The following is a 17,153-nucleotide window of genomic DNA, read 5'->3' on the forward strand; positions in this document are numbered from 1 at the left end:
AGCACATGCTGGGTGCCCCGAGGGAAGGGCTGAGCATTTGACAGGTCAGGACAGGGCCTGGGGGCCGTGTGGGGAGTCCTGCCCCCTCTAACGAGCTCTCCGCTCTCTCCAGCCCCACTCTCCACGCTGGCCATCGTGGCGCTGGGCACCGGCCTCACCCTCGTCATGTTTGGAATCTCCAGCTTTCTGATTTTCAGGTGAGATGGCTGTACCCAGCCATGGCGCCCTGCTCCCGGGGCCCAGCCATGGCGCCCTGCTCCCGGGGCCCAGCCATGGCGCCCTGCTCCCGGGGCCCAGCCATGGCGCCCTGCTCCCGGGGCCCAGCCATGGCGCCCTGCTCCCGGGGCCCAGCCATGGCGCCCTGCTCCCGGGGCCCAGCCATGGCACCCTGCTCCCGGGGCCCAGCCATGGCACCCTGCTCCCGGGGCCCAGCCATGGCACCCTGCTCCCGGGGCCCAGCCATGGCACCCTGCTCCCGGGGCCCAGCCATGGCCCCCTGCTTCCGGGGCCCAGCCATGGCGCCCTGCTCCCGGGGCCCAGCCATGGCGCCCTGCTCCCGGGGCCCAGCCATGGCGCCCTGCTCCCGGGGCCCAGCCATGGCGCCCTGCTCCCGGGGCCCAGCCATGGCGCCCTGCTCCCGGGGCCCAGCCATGGCGCCCTGCTCCCGGGGCCCAGCCATGGCCCCCTGCTCCCGGGACCCAGCCTGGCCCCCTGCTCCCGGGACCCAGCCATGGCGCCCTGCTCCCGGGGCCCAGCCATGGCCCCCTGCTCCCGGGACCCAGCCTGGCCCCCTGCTCCCGGGACCCAGCCATGGCGCCCTGCTCCCGGGACCCAGCCATGGCGCCCTGCTCCCGGGACCCAGCCATGGCGCCCTGCTTCCGGGACCCAGCCATGGCGCCCTGCTTCCGGGACCCAGCCATGGCGCCCTGCTTCCGGGACCCAGCCAGGCGCCCTGCTCCCGGGGCCCAGCCATGGCACCCTGCTTCCGGGGCCCAGCCATGGCGCCCTGCTTCCGGGGCCCAGCCATGGCGCCCTGCTTCCGGGACCCAGCCATGGCGCCCTGCTTCCGGGACCCAGCCAGGCGCCCTGCTCCCGGGGCCCAGCCATGGCGCCCTGCTCCCGGGGCCCAGCCATGGCGCCCTGCTTCCGGGACCCAGCCATGGCGCCCTGCTTCCGGGACCCAGCCATGGCGCCCTGCTTCCGGGACCCAGCCAGGCGCCCTGCTCCCGGGGCCCAGCCATGGCACCCTGCTCCCGGGGCCCAGCCAGGGCGCCCTGCTCCCGGGGCCCGGCCAGGCGCCCTGCTCCCGGGGCCCGGCCACGGCGCCCTGCTCCCGGGGCCCGGCCACGGCGCCCTGCTCCCGGGGCCCGGCCACGGCGCCCTGCTCCCGGGGCCCGGCCACGGCGCCCTGCTCCCGGGGCCCGGCCACGGCGCCCTGCTCCCGGGGCCCGGCCAGGGCGCCCTGCTCCCGGGGCCCGGCCATGGCGCCCTGCTCCCGGGGCCCAGCCTGGCGCCCTGCTCCCGGGGCCCGGCCATGGCGCCCTGCTCCCGGGGCCCGGCCATGGCGCCCTGCTCCCGGGACCCAGCCATGGCGCCCTGCTCCCGGGGCCCAGCCATGCGCTCTGATCCCGGGGCACAGCCTGGCCCCCTGCTTCCGGGACCCAGCCTGGCCCCCTGCTCCCGGGGCCCAGCCTGGCGCTCTCCTCCCGGGGCCCAGCCATGGTGCCCTGCTTCCGGGGCCCAGCCTGGTGCTCTGCTGCCAGGAACGCCAAGGGAGCCTGGTGTCCCACCCCAGTTAGATCACAGCCAGTGCGTGTGCACTGGAGGGTGCGTGTGCAGGGTGCGGTGGGGTGGGTCCTCAGCAGCCCCCTCCCCACTGGCACTCAGCAGAGGCCAAAGGCAGAGGGGCCTGTAGAACGGAGCCCTCAGGAGGGGGCCCGGGAGTGGGGGTGGCTCTGCCGTGCCCTGGGTGCTCGGTGCCTGGCCCAGCCAGTCCCATCTGCAGAGCGCCAAGGCGCAGGGCCTGGCTGGTGGCAGAGTCGTCCTGTCCTGGGGGCTCCTGGGCGAATGTCCTACCCTGTGATTGCTGAGCCAGCAGTTCTGCCCAGGCAGCCCCAGTGGGGAGGGAGCTGTGGAGGGGAGCAGCCGTACACAGCACGGCCAGGTCCCTTGATACCAGCTGCCTTTCGGAGGGCAGCTCTGGGTCCTCCGCCCGGCCGGCTCCAGGCCACACTGCCCAGCCTGGGGGCACGCCCACCTTCCAGAGCACTTCACTTCCGGCAGCTGGGTTCCTCTGGGAATTGCTCTGCTCAGAGCTTCTGTATTAACCCCTGAGTCTCCCGGGGAGCTCAGCCCCATGGCACCATCCCACTACGTCTCAACTGGGAAACCATGAGCCTGGCACCCTCCAGGGCAGTATCTGAGCTGCTGGCCTGGCGCTCCCTCCCGGCACAGCGTCCGAGCCACCAGCCTGCCTCCCGCCCCGCGGTATCCAAGCCACTGGCCTGGTGTTCCCCCCCGGCACAGTCAGGGGCGGCAGGTTTGTGTAATTTTTGGTAGTGCCCAACTTGGTCCAAGTCCGGTCCCCACCCCCACACTTGCCAGGAGCACCGGGTGGTGCCTGCTGGGGGGCAGAGCTGCTCCCCCCGAGGGCAGGAACCCTCCAGCCTGAGGGAGAGAGGCCGCGAAGGCTGCTTGGGAAGGCCTTGGCTGGCGTCGCAGCACTGGTGCAGGGGCCGGGAGGCTGTGGCCAGGGCTTTCCGGGGCCCTTCCAGCAGTGAGCCTGCTGCTTGCACCACCCGAGCGCCTCCTTTCCTTCCCTGGCTCCCGTCTGGTCGGCACCGAGCCCCGGCATCCACGAGACGCCCAGCGCAGGGTGACTGGGTCCCCCACGGGGATCCCACAGGAGGCTCCGGAGGGGGCTGCTCCCAGGGAGCAGCGCCCCATTCCCTCAGACACCCCGGTGCTGTGGCTAACGGTCACGGGCCCCCACCCCGTGTTACATGTGCACAGGCTTTGTGCTCCACTGCAGGGGCGTGCTGCTCACACGCAGCAGAGTGAATCCCCTGCGCGCACGCCCAGTGTGACTGGACAGAGCCCCGAGAGGGGCTGGAGGGGGCTGCGTGGCACAAGGGTCTCACTGCACCCCGGGCAGTCCCTGGGGCTGGACCCTCTGGGACACGCCAGGCCAAGCCCCCCCCACACACAGACGTGTCACCTGTGAGCGCGGGGATCCGGGGGCTTCCCTGACACCCTGTGCTCCCCAGGAAGCTGTTGCTGGAGAAGGAGCTGGCCAGCATGCTGTGGAGGATCCGCTGGGATGAGCTGCAGTTTGGGAACGCCGAGCGCAACTACAAGGGGGCGGGCAGTCGGCTCACCCTGTCGCTGGTGAGAACCCGCATCCCCCTACGCCCCACGCCTCCAGCCATCCCTGTGCCCGGACGCCTCGGCCCCTTCCCCCATAGAGCCCCTACGCCTCGGCCCCTTCCCCCATAGAGCCCCTACGCCTCGGCCCCTGCCCTATAGAGCCCGTACGCCTCGGCCCCTCCCCTGTGGAGCCCTGCCCTTTGTACCGTGCCCTATACGCTCCCTCAGCCATCCTCCATAGAACCTTTCTAGGAACTATCCCGTCGCCTCCCCAGCCATCCCCATGTGGCTCTTATAACTCACCCTTCACCACGAGGCACCCACCAAGCCAGTCCATGCCTTACCCCCGCCCTTCCTGCTGCCCCCTGGCCCTCATGCCACCCCCTAGCCCAGAGCGCCCCCAGGCCACACCCCTGCCCCCCACTCTCTCCCTGCCGTGCTCTCCTAACTGCCTTCTTCCCTCCCAGCGCGGCTCCAGCTATGGCTCCCTGATGACGGCCCATGGCAAATACCAGATCTTTGCCAACACTGGCCACTTCAAGGTGAGTCCCTGGTGTTCGCCTGCCCCGTCCCCTTGCACTGAGCCTCCCGCCCCGTGCGGCGCTGACCCTGTCCCTGTCCCTGGCCCCCAGGGGAACGTGGTGGCTATCAAGCATGTGAATAAGAAGCGGATCGAGCTGACGAGGCAGGTGCTCTTCGAACTCAAACACGTATGTACTGGGCAGCCGGGCAGGTTGGGCTCCCGGCCGGGGAGGTGATGGGGGGCCCAGGGGTCTGTGCTGGGGTACGGGTGAGGTGATGCCGGCGGGGGCTTCCCAGCACTGGCTGAGCGCGGCATGGCTCAGAGCCCTGGTTGGCAGCACTTCTGCCTGGCCGTGCTCAGCTCACAATGAGGTGCCTTGTGGAGCCTGGTGGGTCCCACATGGCAAAGGTGCCAGAGACACGTGTCCATGTGGGGGGCACACAAGCAGCAACGCACACGGGCAGATGCACCCACCTCCCTGCTCCACCCAGAACTCCACACGCCCCATTTTATCATCCAGCCCGAATCTGGCTCTCAGGGCCTGAGCCGGGGCCCAGGAACAGCCATCGCTGTGCTCCCGTCAGGCATGTTGTGCGGCTCTGATTCCAGAGTGCGTGCGGCCTAGAGCTTTGCAGCAACCAGACTGGCTCCATCCCCTCTCAGGCCTGGGTGGTGCGCGGTGACCCGCCAGGTTCTGATGGGTCCCTGCTTCTGTTTCCCGCCCTAGATGAGGGACATCCAGTTCAACCACCTGACCAGGTTCATCGGCGCCTGCATCGACCCGCCCAATGTCTGCATTGTGACAGAATACTGCCCGCGGGGCAGCCTGCAGGTGACAGGGGCTGGGGTGTAATGATGCTGGTTCTGCTGGGTGTCACAGAGTCCCCGGGTGATGCTCTGGAACTGCTCCCCATGAAGCCAGGCAGGACTCTGGGGCAGTCGCCTTTCTGTGAGCAGCCTGTCTGCAGGACACACAGCTCACCCGGCTCCACCTTCCTGGGTCTGACCTCGGAGCATTCAGCCTCCTCTGCCCCTCCGTGCGCTTCCCCCAGCGAGTCCGCCCAGGCGGGGTCCTGGGGGAGCCAGAGGGTCCTGCCCCCCAACTCCGCAGTCAGATGTGACTCTCCGCCAGCCAGTAAAACAGAAGGTTTATTAGACGACAGGAACATGGTCTAAACCAGAGTTTGTAGGTGCAGAGAACAGGACCCCTCAGCCGGGTCCATTTTGGGGGGCAGTGAGCCAGACAACCACGTCTGCCCTTCACTCCATGTCCCAGCCAGCCCCAAACTGAAACTCCCTCCAGCCCTTCCTCCTCTGGGCTTTGTTCCTTTCCTGGGCCAGGAGGGCACCGGATTCTCCAAGGCTTTAGCTCTCACCTTGCAGGGGGGAAGGGCCCAGGCCATCAGTTGCCAGGAGACAGAGTGTCGGCCATTTATGTACCCTGGCCCTTTGCTCTGCAACAATTACAGTCCCTTATCCCACCACCTAGAGACTTAAGAACTGCCTAGGGGAAACTGAGGCACCCCCACACTATTCAGAGGAAACATTAAGAACAGTCCTGCTTCGTCACAGTGGGACCCACCTGAGAGTGCCAATTCAGGACAAATGGCTTCAAGCAGGGCAGCTACAGCCCAAGACTGGGGTTTATTTGCACACCAAGGCAAACCAAACCAGACAGACAGAGAAGACTTTGGTTTTACCCCACAGGCTAACCACAAGTCACACAAGCAATTCCCTCAGACACTCCAGTTTCCCAGTATCCCCACCAGTGCCACTCGTTGTGGGGACAAATAGTTATGAAAACCAACACCCCAGTAAAAGAAAAAAGGTTCTCTCGATTCCAAAGGACTAAGCCCCAGACCCAGGTCACTATACAAATCAGATCTTACCCACAAATCACGCTGTTGCCAGTCCCTTAGAATCTAAAATCTAAAGGTTTATTCATAAAAGGAAAAAGATAGAGATGAGAGCTAGAATTGGTTCAATGGAATCAAGGACATACAGCGATGGCAAAGTTCTTGGTTCAGGCTTGTAGCAGTGACGGAATAAACGGCAGGTTCAAATCAAGTCTCTGGAGAACATCCCCAGCTGGGATGGGTCATCAGTCCTTTGTGTAGAGCTTCCATTATGTAGCAAAGTCCCTCCAGAGGAAAGAAGCAGGATTGAAGACAAGATGGAGGAGCTGCAGCAGCTTTTGATAGTCTCTTGCCATGTGGTCTTTCTTTCTTTGTCCCAAGGACAAGCTGCCCATCACCTGGCCTGGAAACACCTCAGAATTCTCTCCATAGTTCAGGTCCCTGCCTACCTGGCTGAGTCCCCAGGCGTGTCTGCCTTCTCTCAACGGGTCAGGTGTGTAGCTGATGGTCCTTAATGGGCCGTCCAGCAGGCTGGGCAGAGCTGACACCAACGTGTCTGGGGTGTCCCCCAGTGGCACAGCACAAGTTTGAACTACAGACAGTATAGAGCCAATATTCATAACTTTAACTGCAAAAATGACACACACATACAGACAGCATAATCATAATCAGCCAACGATAACCTAGTGTTAGACACCTTATTTGACCCCCTTTATACAAGATTTGGTGCCACGACAGGACCTTGGTTGCAACAATGTTCTATATGGTCCCAGATTATGTCAATAACGTCACATGGGGCATGCCACCAGCTCGCTTGCTGCTGGGCGGTGATCCCTGGAGACGCTGCGGCAGCTGACAGAGCCCAGGAAAGGGGCTGGCAGGGACTGTTGCAGACCACAGGCCCAACAAGAGAGCAGGACAAACTCCTTCTTAGGCACCTGTCACGGAGTGTGGGGGAGTCTAGGCCCTGCACCCCTCTTCCTGGGATTCACTGAGACTCTCAGCCAGCCAGTGTCACGGAGTGTGGGGGAGTCCAGGCCCTGCACCCCTCTTCCTGGGATCCACTGAGCCTCTCAGACAGCCAGTAAAACAGAAGGTTTATTGGACAATAGGAACACAGTCCAAAAACAGCGCTTGTGGGTACAACCAGGACCCCTCAATCACGTCCTTCTGGGGGAGCAGGGAGCTTAGACCCCAGCCCTGGGGTTCCCTGTGTTCCTCTCCCCAGCCCCAAACTGAAACTAAAAACTCACCCAGCAGGTTCCCTGCTGCAGCCCCTGTTCACATTCCTGGGCAGAGGTGTTACCTCCCCCTCCTGGCTCAGGTGACAGGTTCTCAGGTCTCCCATCCCCAGGGCACATTCCCAGGTCAACACTCCCCCCTCCCTGCTGAGTCACATCGTCACAGCCAGTAAAACAGAAGGTTTATTGGACAACAGGAACACAGCCCAAAACAGAGCTTGTGGGTACAACCAGGACCCCTCAGTCAAGTCCTTCTGGGGGAGCAGGGAGCTTAGACCTCAGCCCTGGGGTTCCCTGCGTTCCACCACCCAGCACCAAACTGAAACCTCCCCCCTCCCGCTGCGTCACAGCATCTCTCTGCAGTGAGTGGAAAGGAAAGTTGCATTGTCGTGGGTGACGTCAGTCGGGAGGTCTCCTGCCTCCCATGGTACAAGTTCAGCAGTGTCTAGACATTAGAGATGGTGCTTTTCGAATACAAAAGGTGTTGCACCAAGCCCGCGGAGCTCGTTATGGTGGGTACAGATGAATCCGTCACTGGTGCAGAGGCTGGTGGTTGCCCAGGGACCGTGACTGAGACCTGACCACACTCAGTGCGAGCAAGTGGAGGACAGTTTCTACCAGTGAGATCAGTACTTGCTGCTTCAGAAGGGCTTCTCCCAACGCAGAGGAAAATTATGAGTGCAATTTATGGTGAGGAAAAATTTAGAGAGAAGAATGTGACTGAAAAGTGGGAGTTTTGAAAGCAGAGTTTATTAGCTGGCCAAAAATGATCCCACAATTGTGCAAGAGGCGAACTCTGGCGAAGAGCCCGTCCTGGTTCAGTGGGGAAGTGATGCCAGCAATTCAAATTGAAAAAGGGGAACTAGGTATCAGCGGCAAACGATGTGAATTAGAATGTACAAAGTGAAGAACATTCCTGTAGTCATAAAGTTTAAATGGCTACTCTGACAGTGACCCCCTGCAGAGCACAGGCCAGAGAAATCCCTCCAGTTACCTTGGGACTGAGCCCCAGAACTTGGGTTTGACTAAAGCATCTTCCAGGAAGGCCTCCGGGGCTGATCTGCAGACACAAAGAAATGGAGAATCCACCACTGCCCGTGGCAGTCCGTTCCCATGCTTCAGCAGCCGTATTTCCAATTGAAATTTCTCTGGCTTTAACGTCCAGCCATCGGTGGTGGTTCTGCTTTTCCCCTTCGGTGCCAGGGATTTTCCATCTGTGAAGGTGTTTACACGCTGATCATGGCACTCACCTTCTTTTGGACTGAGCTCTTTAAGTCTCTCACTGTTAGGCATTTTCTGCAGCCCTCGAATCATTGTTGTGGCTCTTTTCTGCCCCCTCTCCAAGATCTGGTTGAAGATGCGGACACCAGAACTGGATGCAGTATCTAGTATCGGGCTCCCCAATGCTGTAGAGAGGTAAAATCCCCCCAACACTTCATTATCAAAGGGAAGACTGAGCAGCGACTTGCTGACAGTGTGTAAGGACCTTCCCAGACAGCAAACCCTGGGCACTGATGGCTGGAAACTGAAGCCAGACAAATTCAACTTGGAAATACAGCATCAGTATTGATCAGTGAGGGTGGCTGACCATTGGAACAGACTGCCAAGATCCAGGGCAATTTCTCCATCTCGGGCCCTTCAGACCCAGACTGGAGCCTTTCTGGGAGATGCTTTGCCAAACAAAGTCAGTGAGCTCTGTACAGGGGTATGTGGGGGAACTAGAATGGCCTGTGCTCTGCGGCACTTCAGACTAGATGATCTAATGGCCCCTTCTGGCCTGGTGCTCTGTGAATCTATGAAAGAGAAACCCCATCGTTACGCCAGGCATGACCCTGATTGCAGTGCCGTGTCTCAGTGTGGGGGTTGCTGTGTCCAGGGCTAGGGGCCTTGGCATGGGGTCATGAAGGCTGGGGCATGTCTTGGGGTGGGGGAGTCATGGTGCTGTTGTCTGGTGTGTCCTATGGGGTGTGGCACACCTGCCCAATGAGAGGGCCTGGCTGGGGTGCCTGGAGCCCACACCTGACACAATTCCCTCTCTGGCCTCTCCCAGGACATCCTGGAGAACGAGAGCATCAACCTGGACTGGATGTTCCGCTATTCACTCATCAATGACATCGTGAAGGTACGAGAGCGTGGCGGGGTTCCTCTCTGCCCTGGACCCATGGGTCTGGCTCCTCGTGCTGGGGCCCTGTTGGCACTGGGGGAGCAGCACTGGGGTGAGCAAGCCCCATGGCCAGACAGCATCACCAGCCCTGCAGGCAACACTCCCTGTTCTGTTAGGCCCCACACCCCACTAGGAAAGGTGCCAGGGAACCAGCTGTCCCTGATTTCGATGTCTCAGGAAGTGTGGAGCCCCATGGCACCAGCCCGCTAGCCAGGGTGGGGCACTGGCGATCTCCCTCTGGTGACCCTTTGGTAGCCGTGGCTGGGTCGTGCCAGCTCTCGTGGCCCCTGGGCCGTAGGGGCTATAGTTTCTGCCCCGATGGGGTGCCCCCAGATTCTGGCTGGGGGATAGGTCGGGGCTGTCTCCTGGTCTGGAAGCCCCAGGGGTCCCGACAGGCGACGTCTCAGCAGTGTCTGTCTGGCACAGGGAATGGCCTTTCTGCACAACAGCATCATTGGGCACCACGGCAGCCTCAAGTCCTCCAACTGCGTGGTGGACAGCCGCTTTGTGCTGAAGATCACGGACTACGGGCTGGCCAGCTTCCGCTCCAGCTGCGATGCTGAGGACAGCCACGCGCTGTATGCCAGTGAGTACCCCCCACCCCGGCGTGCACCTGCTCCCCGCCCTCCCCCTCCTCCCCAGGAGCCCCGCTCCAGGAGCATGTGACGATGCTGCCTCTGGCGGGACGCAACTGAGAGTGTCAATTCAGGACAAATTGCTCAGAGCCGGGCAGTCACAGCCCAAGGCTGGGGGTCCTTTACTGTTAAGGCACCAAACCAGCCAGCTAGAGAGGACTTCGGTCTCACCCAAGCAATTCCCTCAGACACTCCAGTTTCCCAGTATCCCCACCAGTGCCATTCGTTATGGGGACAAATGGTTATGAAAACCAACACCCCAGTAAAAGAAAAAAGGTTCCCTTGATCCCAAAGGACCAAGCCCCAGACCCAGGTCAATATACAAATCAGATCTTACCCACAAATCACACTGTTGCCAGTCCCTTAGAATCTGAAATCTAAAGGTTTATTCATAAAAGGAAAGGGATAGAGATGGGAGCTAGAATGGGTTCAATGAAATCAATGACATACAGTGATGGCAAAGTTCTTGGGTCAGGCTTGTAGCAGGGATGAAATAAACGGCAGGTTCAAATCAAGTCTCTGGAGAACATCCCCAGCTGGGATGGGTCATTCAGTCCTTTGTTCAGAGCTTCAGTTTATAGCAAAGTCCCTCCAGAGGTAAGAAGCAGGATGGAAGACTAAATGGAGGGGTTTCCAGGTCCTCCTATATTCTCTCTCTTGTGAGCGGAAACCCCTTTGTTCTCCTGTGCAAAATCACAGCAACAAGATGGAGTTTGGAGTCACGTGGGCAAGTCACATGTCCATGCATGACTCAGTTTGCAGGCCGCAGCCATTGCTCACATGCTACTTTGAGCGTCCCAGGAAGACTTCTCATGTGTGGATTGGAGTCTCCCAAGGTCTATTGTCAGTTAAGTGTTTCCTGATTGGGCACTTAATCTGCAAATTCCTTCCTCAAGAAGCTGACCACATGCTTCACTGAGGCTACTTACAATCAAACACATTGCGATACAAGTACAGAGCCAATATTCATAATTTCAGCCTCAAAAATGATACACCCAGACAGACAGCATCATCCTAACCAGCAAACCAGAACCTTCCCCTAGACATCGCACACGACAACCTTTGTACAATATCTGCTGCGAATATTACAGCAGTAATCTATACGGTCACGGGTCATGTCAATAACGTCACAGAGGAGAAGGGGGCGCCTATGCTCCGCAACCTGCCCAGGGCTGAGAGGGCAGCTCCATGTGGTCCTTCAAGCCTGGGCTGCCCCACAGCCTGCCACCGCACTGCTCCCGGCCAGGCTCCTCTGAGCTGGGTGGGGCTTGGCCCTGGGGGCTCTGGGCTGCTGGGTTCTCTCAGGGCGGGTGAAGGTCAGACCCGTGGGGCTCCGGTCAGACGTGGCTCTGCCCCTTGCTCCTCCCAGAGAAGCTGTGGACGGCCCCAGAGCTGCTGCAGAAGGGGCGCCTGCCCCCCCAGGGGATGCAGAAGGCCGATGTGTACAGCTTCAGCATCATCCTGCAGGAGATTGCCCTGCGCAACGGGCCCTTCTACATCGAGGGCATGGACCTGAGCCCCAAGGGTGAGGGGGGGCTGGGTCCCTAGGGATGGGGTGGCGGAGGGGTGGGCCCCAAGGTGACAGTGTGTGGGGCGGGGCCAGGGCTGGGTCCCTAGGTGACAGGGCGGTGGGGGGCCTGGACCCCGAGGTGCGAGTGGCAGGGGGCAGGGCTGGGTCCCTAGGTGACAGGGCGGTGGGGGGCCTGGACCCCAAGGTGCGAGTGGGGGGGGCGGGGCTGGGTCCCTAGGTGACAGGGTGGTGGGGGGCCTAGACCCCGAGGTGCGAGTGGGGGGGGCTGGGTCCCTAGGTGACAGGGTGGCGGGGGGCCTGAACCCCGAGGTGCAAGTGGGGGGGGGCTGGGTCCCTAGGTGACAGGGTGGCGGGGGGCCTGAACCCCGAGGTGCGAGTGGGGGGGGGCTGAACCCCGAGGTGCGAGTGGGGGGCGGCGGGGCTGGGTCCCTAGGTGACAGGGCAGTGGGGGGCCTGGACCCCGAGGTGCGAGTGGGGGGGCGGGGCTGGGTCCCTAGGTGACAGGGTGGCGGGGGGCCTGGACCCCGAGGTGCGAGTGGGGGGGGGCTGGGTCCCTAGGTGACAGGGCGGTGGGGGGCCTGAACCCCGAGGTGTGAGTGGGGGGGCGGGGCTGGGTCCCTAGGTGACAGGGCGGTGGGGGGCCTGGACCCCAAGGTGCGAGTGGGGGGGTGGGGCTGGGTCCCTAGGTGACAGGGTGGTGGGGGGCCTGGAGCCCCAGGTGCGAGTGGGGGGGTGGGGCTGGGTCCCTAGGTGACAGGGCGGTGGGGGCCCGGAGCCCCAGGTGCAAGGGCCGGTCCAGCCCAGGGCGAGGACAGCCAGCCGCTCAGACGGCAACCCGGGCCTGGCTGGGCCCCCCCGTGCCCTTGCCCCGGCGCGTGGCCCACGCCGTGCCGCGCTCTGTCCCCGCAGAGGTGGTGCAGAAGGTGCGGAACAGCCAGCAGCCCTTCTTCCGGCCCTCCATCGACCTGGGGCTGCACAGCGAGGAGCTGGCCGTGCTGATGGAGCGCTGCTGGGCGCAGGACCCCGCCGAGCGCCCTGACTTCAGCCAGATCAAGATCTTCATCCGCAGATTCAACAAGTGGGTGCCCCGGCCGGGGTGGGACAGGGCTTGGGGCGCGGCCTCATGCCAGCTGGCACCCAGGGGCGCTGGGGGAGGTGTGTGCGGCTGGATGCACGCCCTCAGGGCGTGGGGACAGCTGGGAGCGGGGCCGAGATGTGCGATGGGGGCACGCTCCGGGCAGGAACGGGGAAGCAGGACGGTGTCACTCCCAGCACCCGGGGTGTGCGAACACAGGAGCATTACGGTGTCGCACACGGCCCCTCAGGCAGGGGTAAGACGGGGGGTTTCTTATCTCCCACCTCCCCAGTCCTGTGTGCTCAGCTGGGGCGGGGGTTCTGCTCCCCCTGGGGTGTTGGGTGCCGGCTGTCACTGTCCTGGTGACTGGGTTCCTCCATTGATGTGGGGCCGGCCTCAGACCAGGCAGCGGGGTGACGTTCAGACCCGTGTGTCAGCCGCCCTGAGAACAAAAGGTCCTTTCTCCCCCCTCCCGCACGGACCCATGCAAAATATAGAGGAAACTGAGGCACAGCACAAAGTCATTCCAGAAACTTCCCGCTCGGTCACGGTACCAAGAGGGGTTCTGGGTGGTGTCATAGCTGCTCCTTGAGCGCCAGACCCAGGAGGCGACTGGGGAGCAGCAGCCCTTGGGGAGCAGGCTCTGGGGGGGGTGTCACTGTGCCCCTGTGTCGTGGACACAAGGCCCCCCACAAGTCTCCTCCCGTGGCCTCTCTGCCGGCCTGTCTCTGCAGGGAAGGCAGCACCAGCATCCTGGACAACCTGCTGTCGCGCATGGAGCAGTACGCCAACAACCTGGAGAAGCTGGTGGAAGAGCGGACGCAGGCCTACCTGGAGGAGAAGCGCAAGGCCGAGAACCTGCTCTACCAGATCCTGCCCCAGTGAGTGACCCACACAAGCCCCTGAGCGGGCGCTAGCAAGGGGGGACGCCGGGGGGCACATGCCAAGCTCCGCCACGGGGGTGCGCTGGCGTGGGATGGGTGAGCGTGCGGTGGAGTGAAGGGCAGAGTGCCCCGGGAGTGGGTGGTGGATGGGGCTTACAGGCCTTAGCCCTGGTGCACCCTGCACGGTGCCTGGGGCGGGGGGCAGGGGCCTGGTGCTTCTGCCTTGCTCCCCTTTCGCAGCGGGGGGGCAGTCTGGGGCAGCAGCGCTCACACTGACCTGCCCCCCACCCCCAGCTCCGTGGCCGAGCAGCTGAAGCGTGGGGAGACGGTGCGGGCCGAGGCCTTCGACAGCGTCACCATCTACTTCAGCGATATTGTGGGGTTCACAGCCCTGTCGGCTGAGAGCACCCCCATGCAGGTAACCTAGGTGGGGGGGAGCAGCGCCCCTGCGGGTAACCGGGGGAGGGGAGAGACCATACCATGCAGGCAACCAGGGGGGAGAGCCCATGCAGGTAGCCAGGGAGGGGGAGAACAGTGCCTTGCGGGTAGCCAGGGGGTGCCCTGTGGGAGAGGGTCTGTAGGGGAGCAGCCTCCCCTCCCCCCGGCAGCCCAGTTCCCGGGGCTCTCGGCATGGGCTGGCCCCGTGCGTGGGGAGCCGTGGCCCGCGGGGTGTGGCTGGGCGCCCTGGGCAGTGCCGGCTGCGCAGCGAGCGGCCAGGGAGGCTGGGCGCTCGGCCCTCACCTGTGCTCCCCGCCCCCAGGTGGTGACCCTCCTGAACGATCTCTACACCTGCTTCGACGCCATCATCGATAACTTCGACGTGTACAAGGTGAGACGGGCCGGCCGCTGTGCATGGTGCTCTCAGGGCCAGGCCTGGTGGTCGCGGGGAACCCAGCGCTCGTGCCCCAGGGAGGGGGTGGGGAGCTGAGAAGATGCTCCTCGGCAAGGGGCCCCGGGGCCTGGCTCTCAGCGGGATGGGAGTGTGGGTGGGGTCTCCCGCTTTGAACTCCCTGGGGTGGCAGACCCGGGCATGCGTTTGCTGATGCTCGTCCCTGACTCTGCTTGGCCCCCAGGTGGAGACGATTGGAGACGCCTACATGGTGGTGTCGGGGCTGCCGGTGCGGAACGGGAAACTGCACGCCAACGAGATCGTCCGCATGGCGCTGGCGCTGCTGGAAGCCGTGAAAACCTTCAAAATCCGGCATCGGCCCAACGACCAGCTCCGGCTGCGCATCGGCATCCACACCGGTGAGCCGCGGTCCCGCTCTGCAGACACGAGGCTCATGCAGCCAGCGGGTGGGCCCAGGGAGGGCCTGCACCCAGCTCCCTGGTGGGGCACCACGCTCCGAGTCACCAGCAGGACTGGGGGGGACGTGCTGTCCTGGGGCCAGAGGGGGCCTGGGCGAGGGCAGGGGTTCCCAGGTCCTGCGCAGAGGTGACGGCTCTCTCCCCCGGCAGGTCCTGTCTGTGCCGGGGTCGTAGGGCTGAAGATGCCCCGGTACTGCCTGTTTGGAGACACGGTGAACACAGCCTCGCGCATGGAGTCCAACGGGCAGGGTAAGTCTCCCCCTCAGCGGGCAGCCCAGCCCTGTGCCCTGGCATCGCAGCTCACCCATCCCCCTCCCGCTTTCCCTACTCCTGGGCCGCTCCCTGGTGGGTACGGCAATGGGCCCCCGCCCAGCTGCAGGGCAAGTTCAGGGCTGGCCCTCGCTGCCCTATGGCAAGGTGACTTGGAGGCAGCACCATGGGAACTGCCCAGTTGAGCCCATCTAGCCCAGGAACCCCCAGCCCAGATCCAAGCCGTGGGTCCACAGGGGTAGCTCCAGACCCCTTGCTCTGGCCCCTGGTGACTCCTCCCCCTCCTCTGACCCAGCACTGAAGATCCACATCTCGTCCACCACCAAGGAGGTCCTGGATGAGTTTGGCTGCTTCGAGCTGGAGCTCCGAGGTGACGTGGAAATGAAGGTGAGTCTGGGGTCCCGCTCTGCCAGGACCGGTCCCACCAGATGGACGGGGGCAGGGCTGTTGGCATCTCAGTGCTCCTGGGGCACTGGGCACTGGCAGGTGAGCACGGAGCTGGAAGCAGGTGGAGGGGCCAGGTGTGGGGCCAGCAGCCAGGATGCCATGGCCATGGGAATGCACGGACGGGCCCCTGCACAGCTGAGAGCCCAGCAGCCCCTGTGCCAACTTCAGCCACAGCAGCTCTGCCCATGACGGGCACATCTTGGCAGCGGGGAGAGCCCCTCGGGAGCGCACTGCACGGCTTGGAACAACGGGCACTGCCGAGCTCTCCAATGCGGCATCCCTTCTTGGGGCAGGGAGTGCAGCGGGGCATGGGCGGCCCCAGCTCTGCAGAGGGGAAGCCTGGAGAGGCCTGGCCCCAGCTGCGGGACATGGAGGATGTGGGGCGGGTGAGCCCGCCCGGCCGTGGGGCCCAGCCCCAGGTGATGGCTCGGGCCTGACCTGCTCCCCTCTGCCTTCCAGGGGAAAGGGAAGATGCGGACGTACTGGCTGCTGGGCGAGCGGACAGACGACAGCATCATCTGAGGCGGGCCCCTGGGCTGACTCGGGCTCTGCACTGAGCGGGGCTTCGTCACTGAGCTCCGCACGCAGGAGGCTGCGCGCCGTCTCTGAGCACCACTCCCCGGCCGCGGCAGGGAGCGCCCAGCACACAGGTGGCTCCTGGGCTGGCACCGGGCTCTGCCTCCGGACTGCAGGCCCCAACCAACCCAGCCGAGCTCCACGGGCCCTGCTGGCAGACATACACAGCCGTGCTGCCCACCTGGCCCTGCCCGCCCAGCTGCAGTCTCCTTCCACTCAGCCTCCGAGTGCAGGGCCTGGCGGGGATAGCGGGAGCCAGCCGGGCCCACGACCCCACTCGGCTCCTCAGAACCTGGCTGTACCAGGGCTGGCAGGGCCCCGGGCAGCGCCTGAGAACGAGCCCCCGGGGCCCTGAGTCTCTGTAACCTGGTATCTCCTCCCCAGGCTCGGCTGGCTCTGAGCCCCTCAGCCTCGCCACCCCCTGGGCCCAGCCGGCTCTGAGCCCGTCCCCCCAGGGGCCTGGCTGCTCCCCCATGGCACTTGGCCTTCTTTCCAGTACTCTGCACCCTCCCCCGAAGTGAGCAAACTGGGGGCTGCTGCCAGGGCTGGCCCTCAGCTGGAGGTGGGGGTGTTCCTCACCCACTGTCCTGTGGCCTGGTTCACACGAGCACGATGCAGCTGCTCACGCCTTCCCTTGTAACTGTCCCGCATTCCTCCCCCTTGCCCTGTAACTACCCAGTGGGCTGGGCAAACGCCCACAGCGTGGCCATGCCCACAGCCTCCCTCCAGTGTACAGATAGGGATCAAACTGTGCAGACGATTGTGTTGAAATACAGACTTCCCGAACCAGACCCTGCACGTCTCTGGGGGGGCTAAGCGGAGAGCACTGCCGCAGTGTGACCCTGGGCGGCTGTCTGGGGGGTGGAGGGAAGCTGGTGCCACCCTGAGCGGAGGGCTGAGGAGACCTGGCCAGTCAGGCTTCTTTGCCTGGCCAGGTAGTTGGTGACCAGCTGCAGGGGCTGCTGTGAACACTGGCTCCTGCATTGTGTGCCGGTTGCCCTGTGTGCAGTGATGCCCTGGGCACGGCCATGCACCCGCCCTCCACCTGGCCAGCCCTGGCAGGAAGGCCATGCAGCAGCCGTGGGCCCCGCCTGGCTCCTGAGTGCAGAGCGGGGCTGGAGGCTGCCTCGCTGCGTCTCCTGGACCACGTTCAGAGAACGGCTCGCTGCCCACACTGGGTTTGCTTTGGCTGGTGGCCGGAGCACTTTCCTGTGAGCTCAGCGCCGGCTTCTCAGCCAGCCCCTTCCTGGAAGGCACCATTGCCTGGAGCACGGCAG

General features: G+C 63.7%; 1 protein-coding gene across 2 annotated transcripts in view; it reads left to right on the plus strand.

The window, feature by feature from the left end:
* Positions 1–16,667, plus strand: part of NPR2 (natriuretic peptide receptor 2) — a 52,411-nt gene extending 35,744 nt beyond the window's left edge. The window contains exons 7-22 of one of the 2 annotated variants that reach the window (XM_084628184.1): positions 113–197; positions 3,267–3,387; positions 3,834–3,908; positions 3,999–4,076; positions 4,617–4,721; positions 9,037–9,108; positions 9,577–9,736; positions 11,155–11,310; positions 12,226–12,394; positions 13,126–13,272; positions 13,570–13,693; positions 14,036–14,104; positions 14,349–14,523; positions 14,734–14,832; positions 15,149–15,240; positions 15,760–16,667. In XM_084628184.1, the coding sequence (XP_084484310.1) occupies positions 113–197; positions 3,267–3,387; positions 3,834–3,908; positions 3,999–4,076; positions 4,617–4,721; positions 9,037–9,108; positions 9,577–9,736; positions 11,155–11,310; positions 12,226–12,394; positions 13,126–13,272; positions 13,570–13,693; positions 14,036–14,104; positions 14,349–14,523; positions 14,734–14,832; positions 15,149–15,240; positions 15,760–15,822 (1,790 nt within the window). In that variant the 3' untranslated portion in view covers positions 15,823–16,667. Of the gene's footprint in view, positions 1–112; positions 198–3,266; positions 3,388–3,833; positions 4,077–4,616; positions 4,722–9,036; positions 9,109–9,576; positions 9,737–11,154; positions 11,311–12,225; positions 12,395–13,125; positions 13,273–13,569; positions 13,694–14,035; positions 14,105–14,348; positions 14,524–14,733; positions 14,833–15,148; positions 15,241–15,759 lie in introns of both variants that reach the window. The other variant, XM_084628183.1, reaches the window with a different exon arrangement.
* The last annotated feature ends 486 nt before the right edge of the window (positions 16,668–17,153 follow it).

Source organism: Lepidochelys olivacea (genome assembly GCF_965140295.1).
Source record: "Lepidochelys olivacea isolate rLepOli2 genome assembly, chromosome: 5".
NCBI lineage: Eukaryota > Metazoa > Chordata > Testudines > Cheloniidae > Lepidochelys > Lepidochelys olivacea.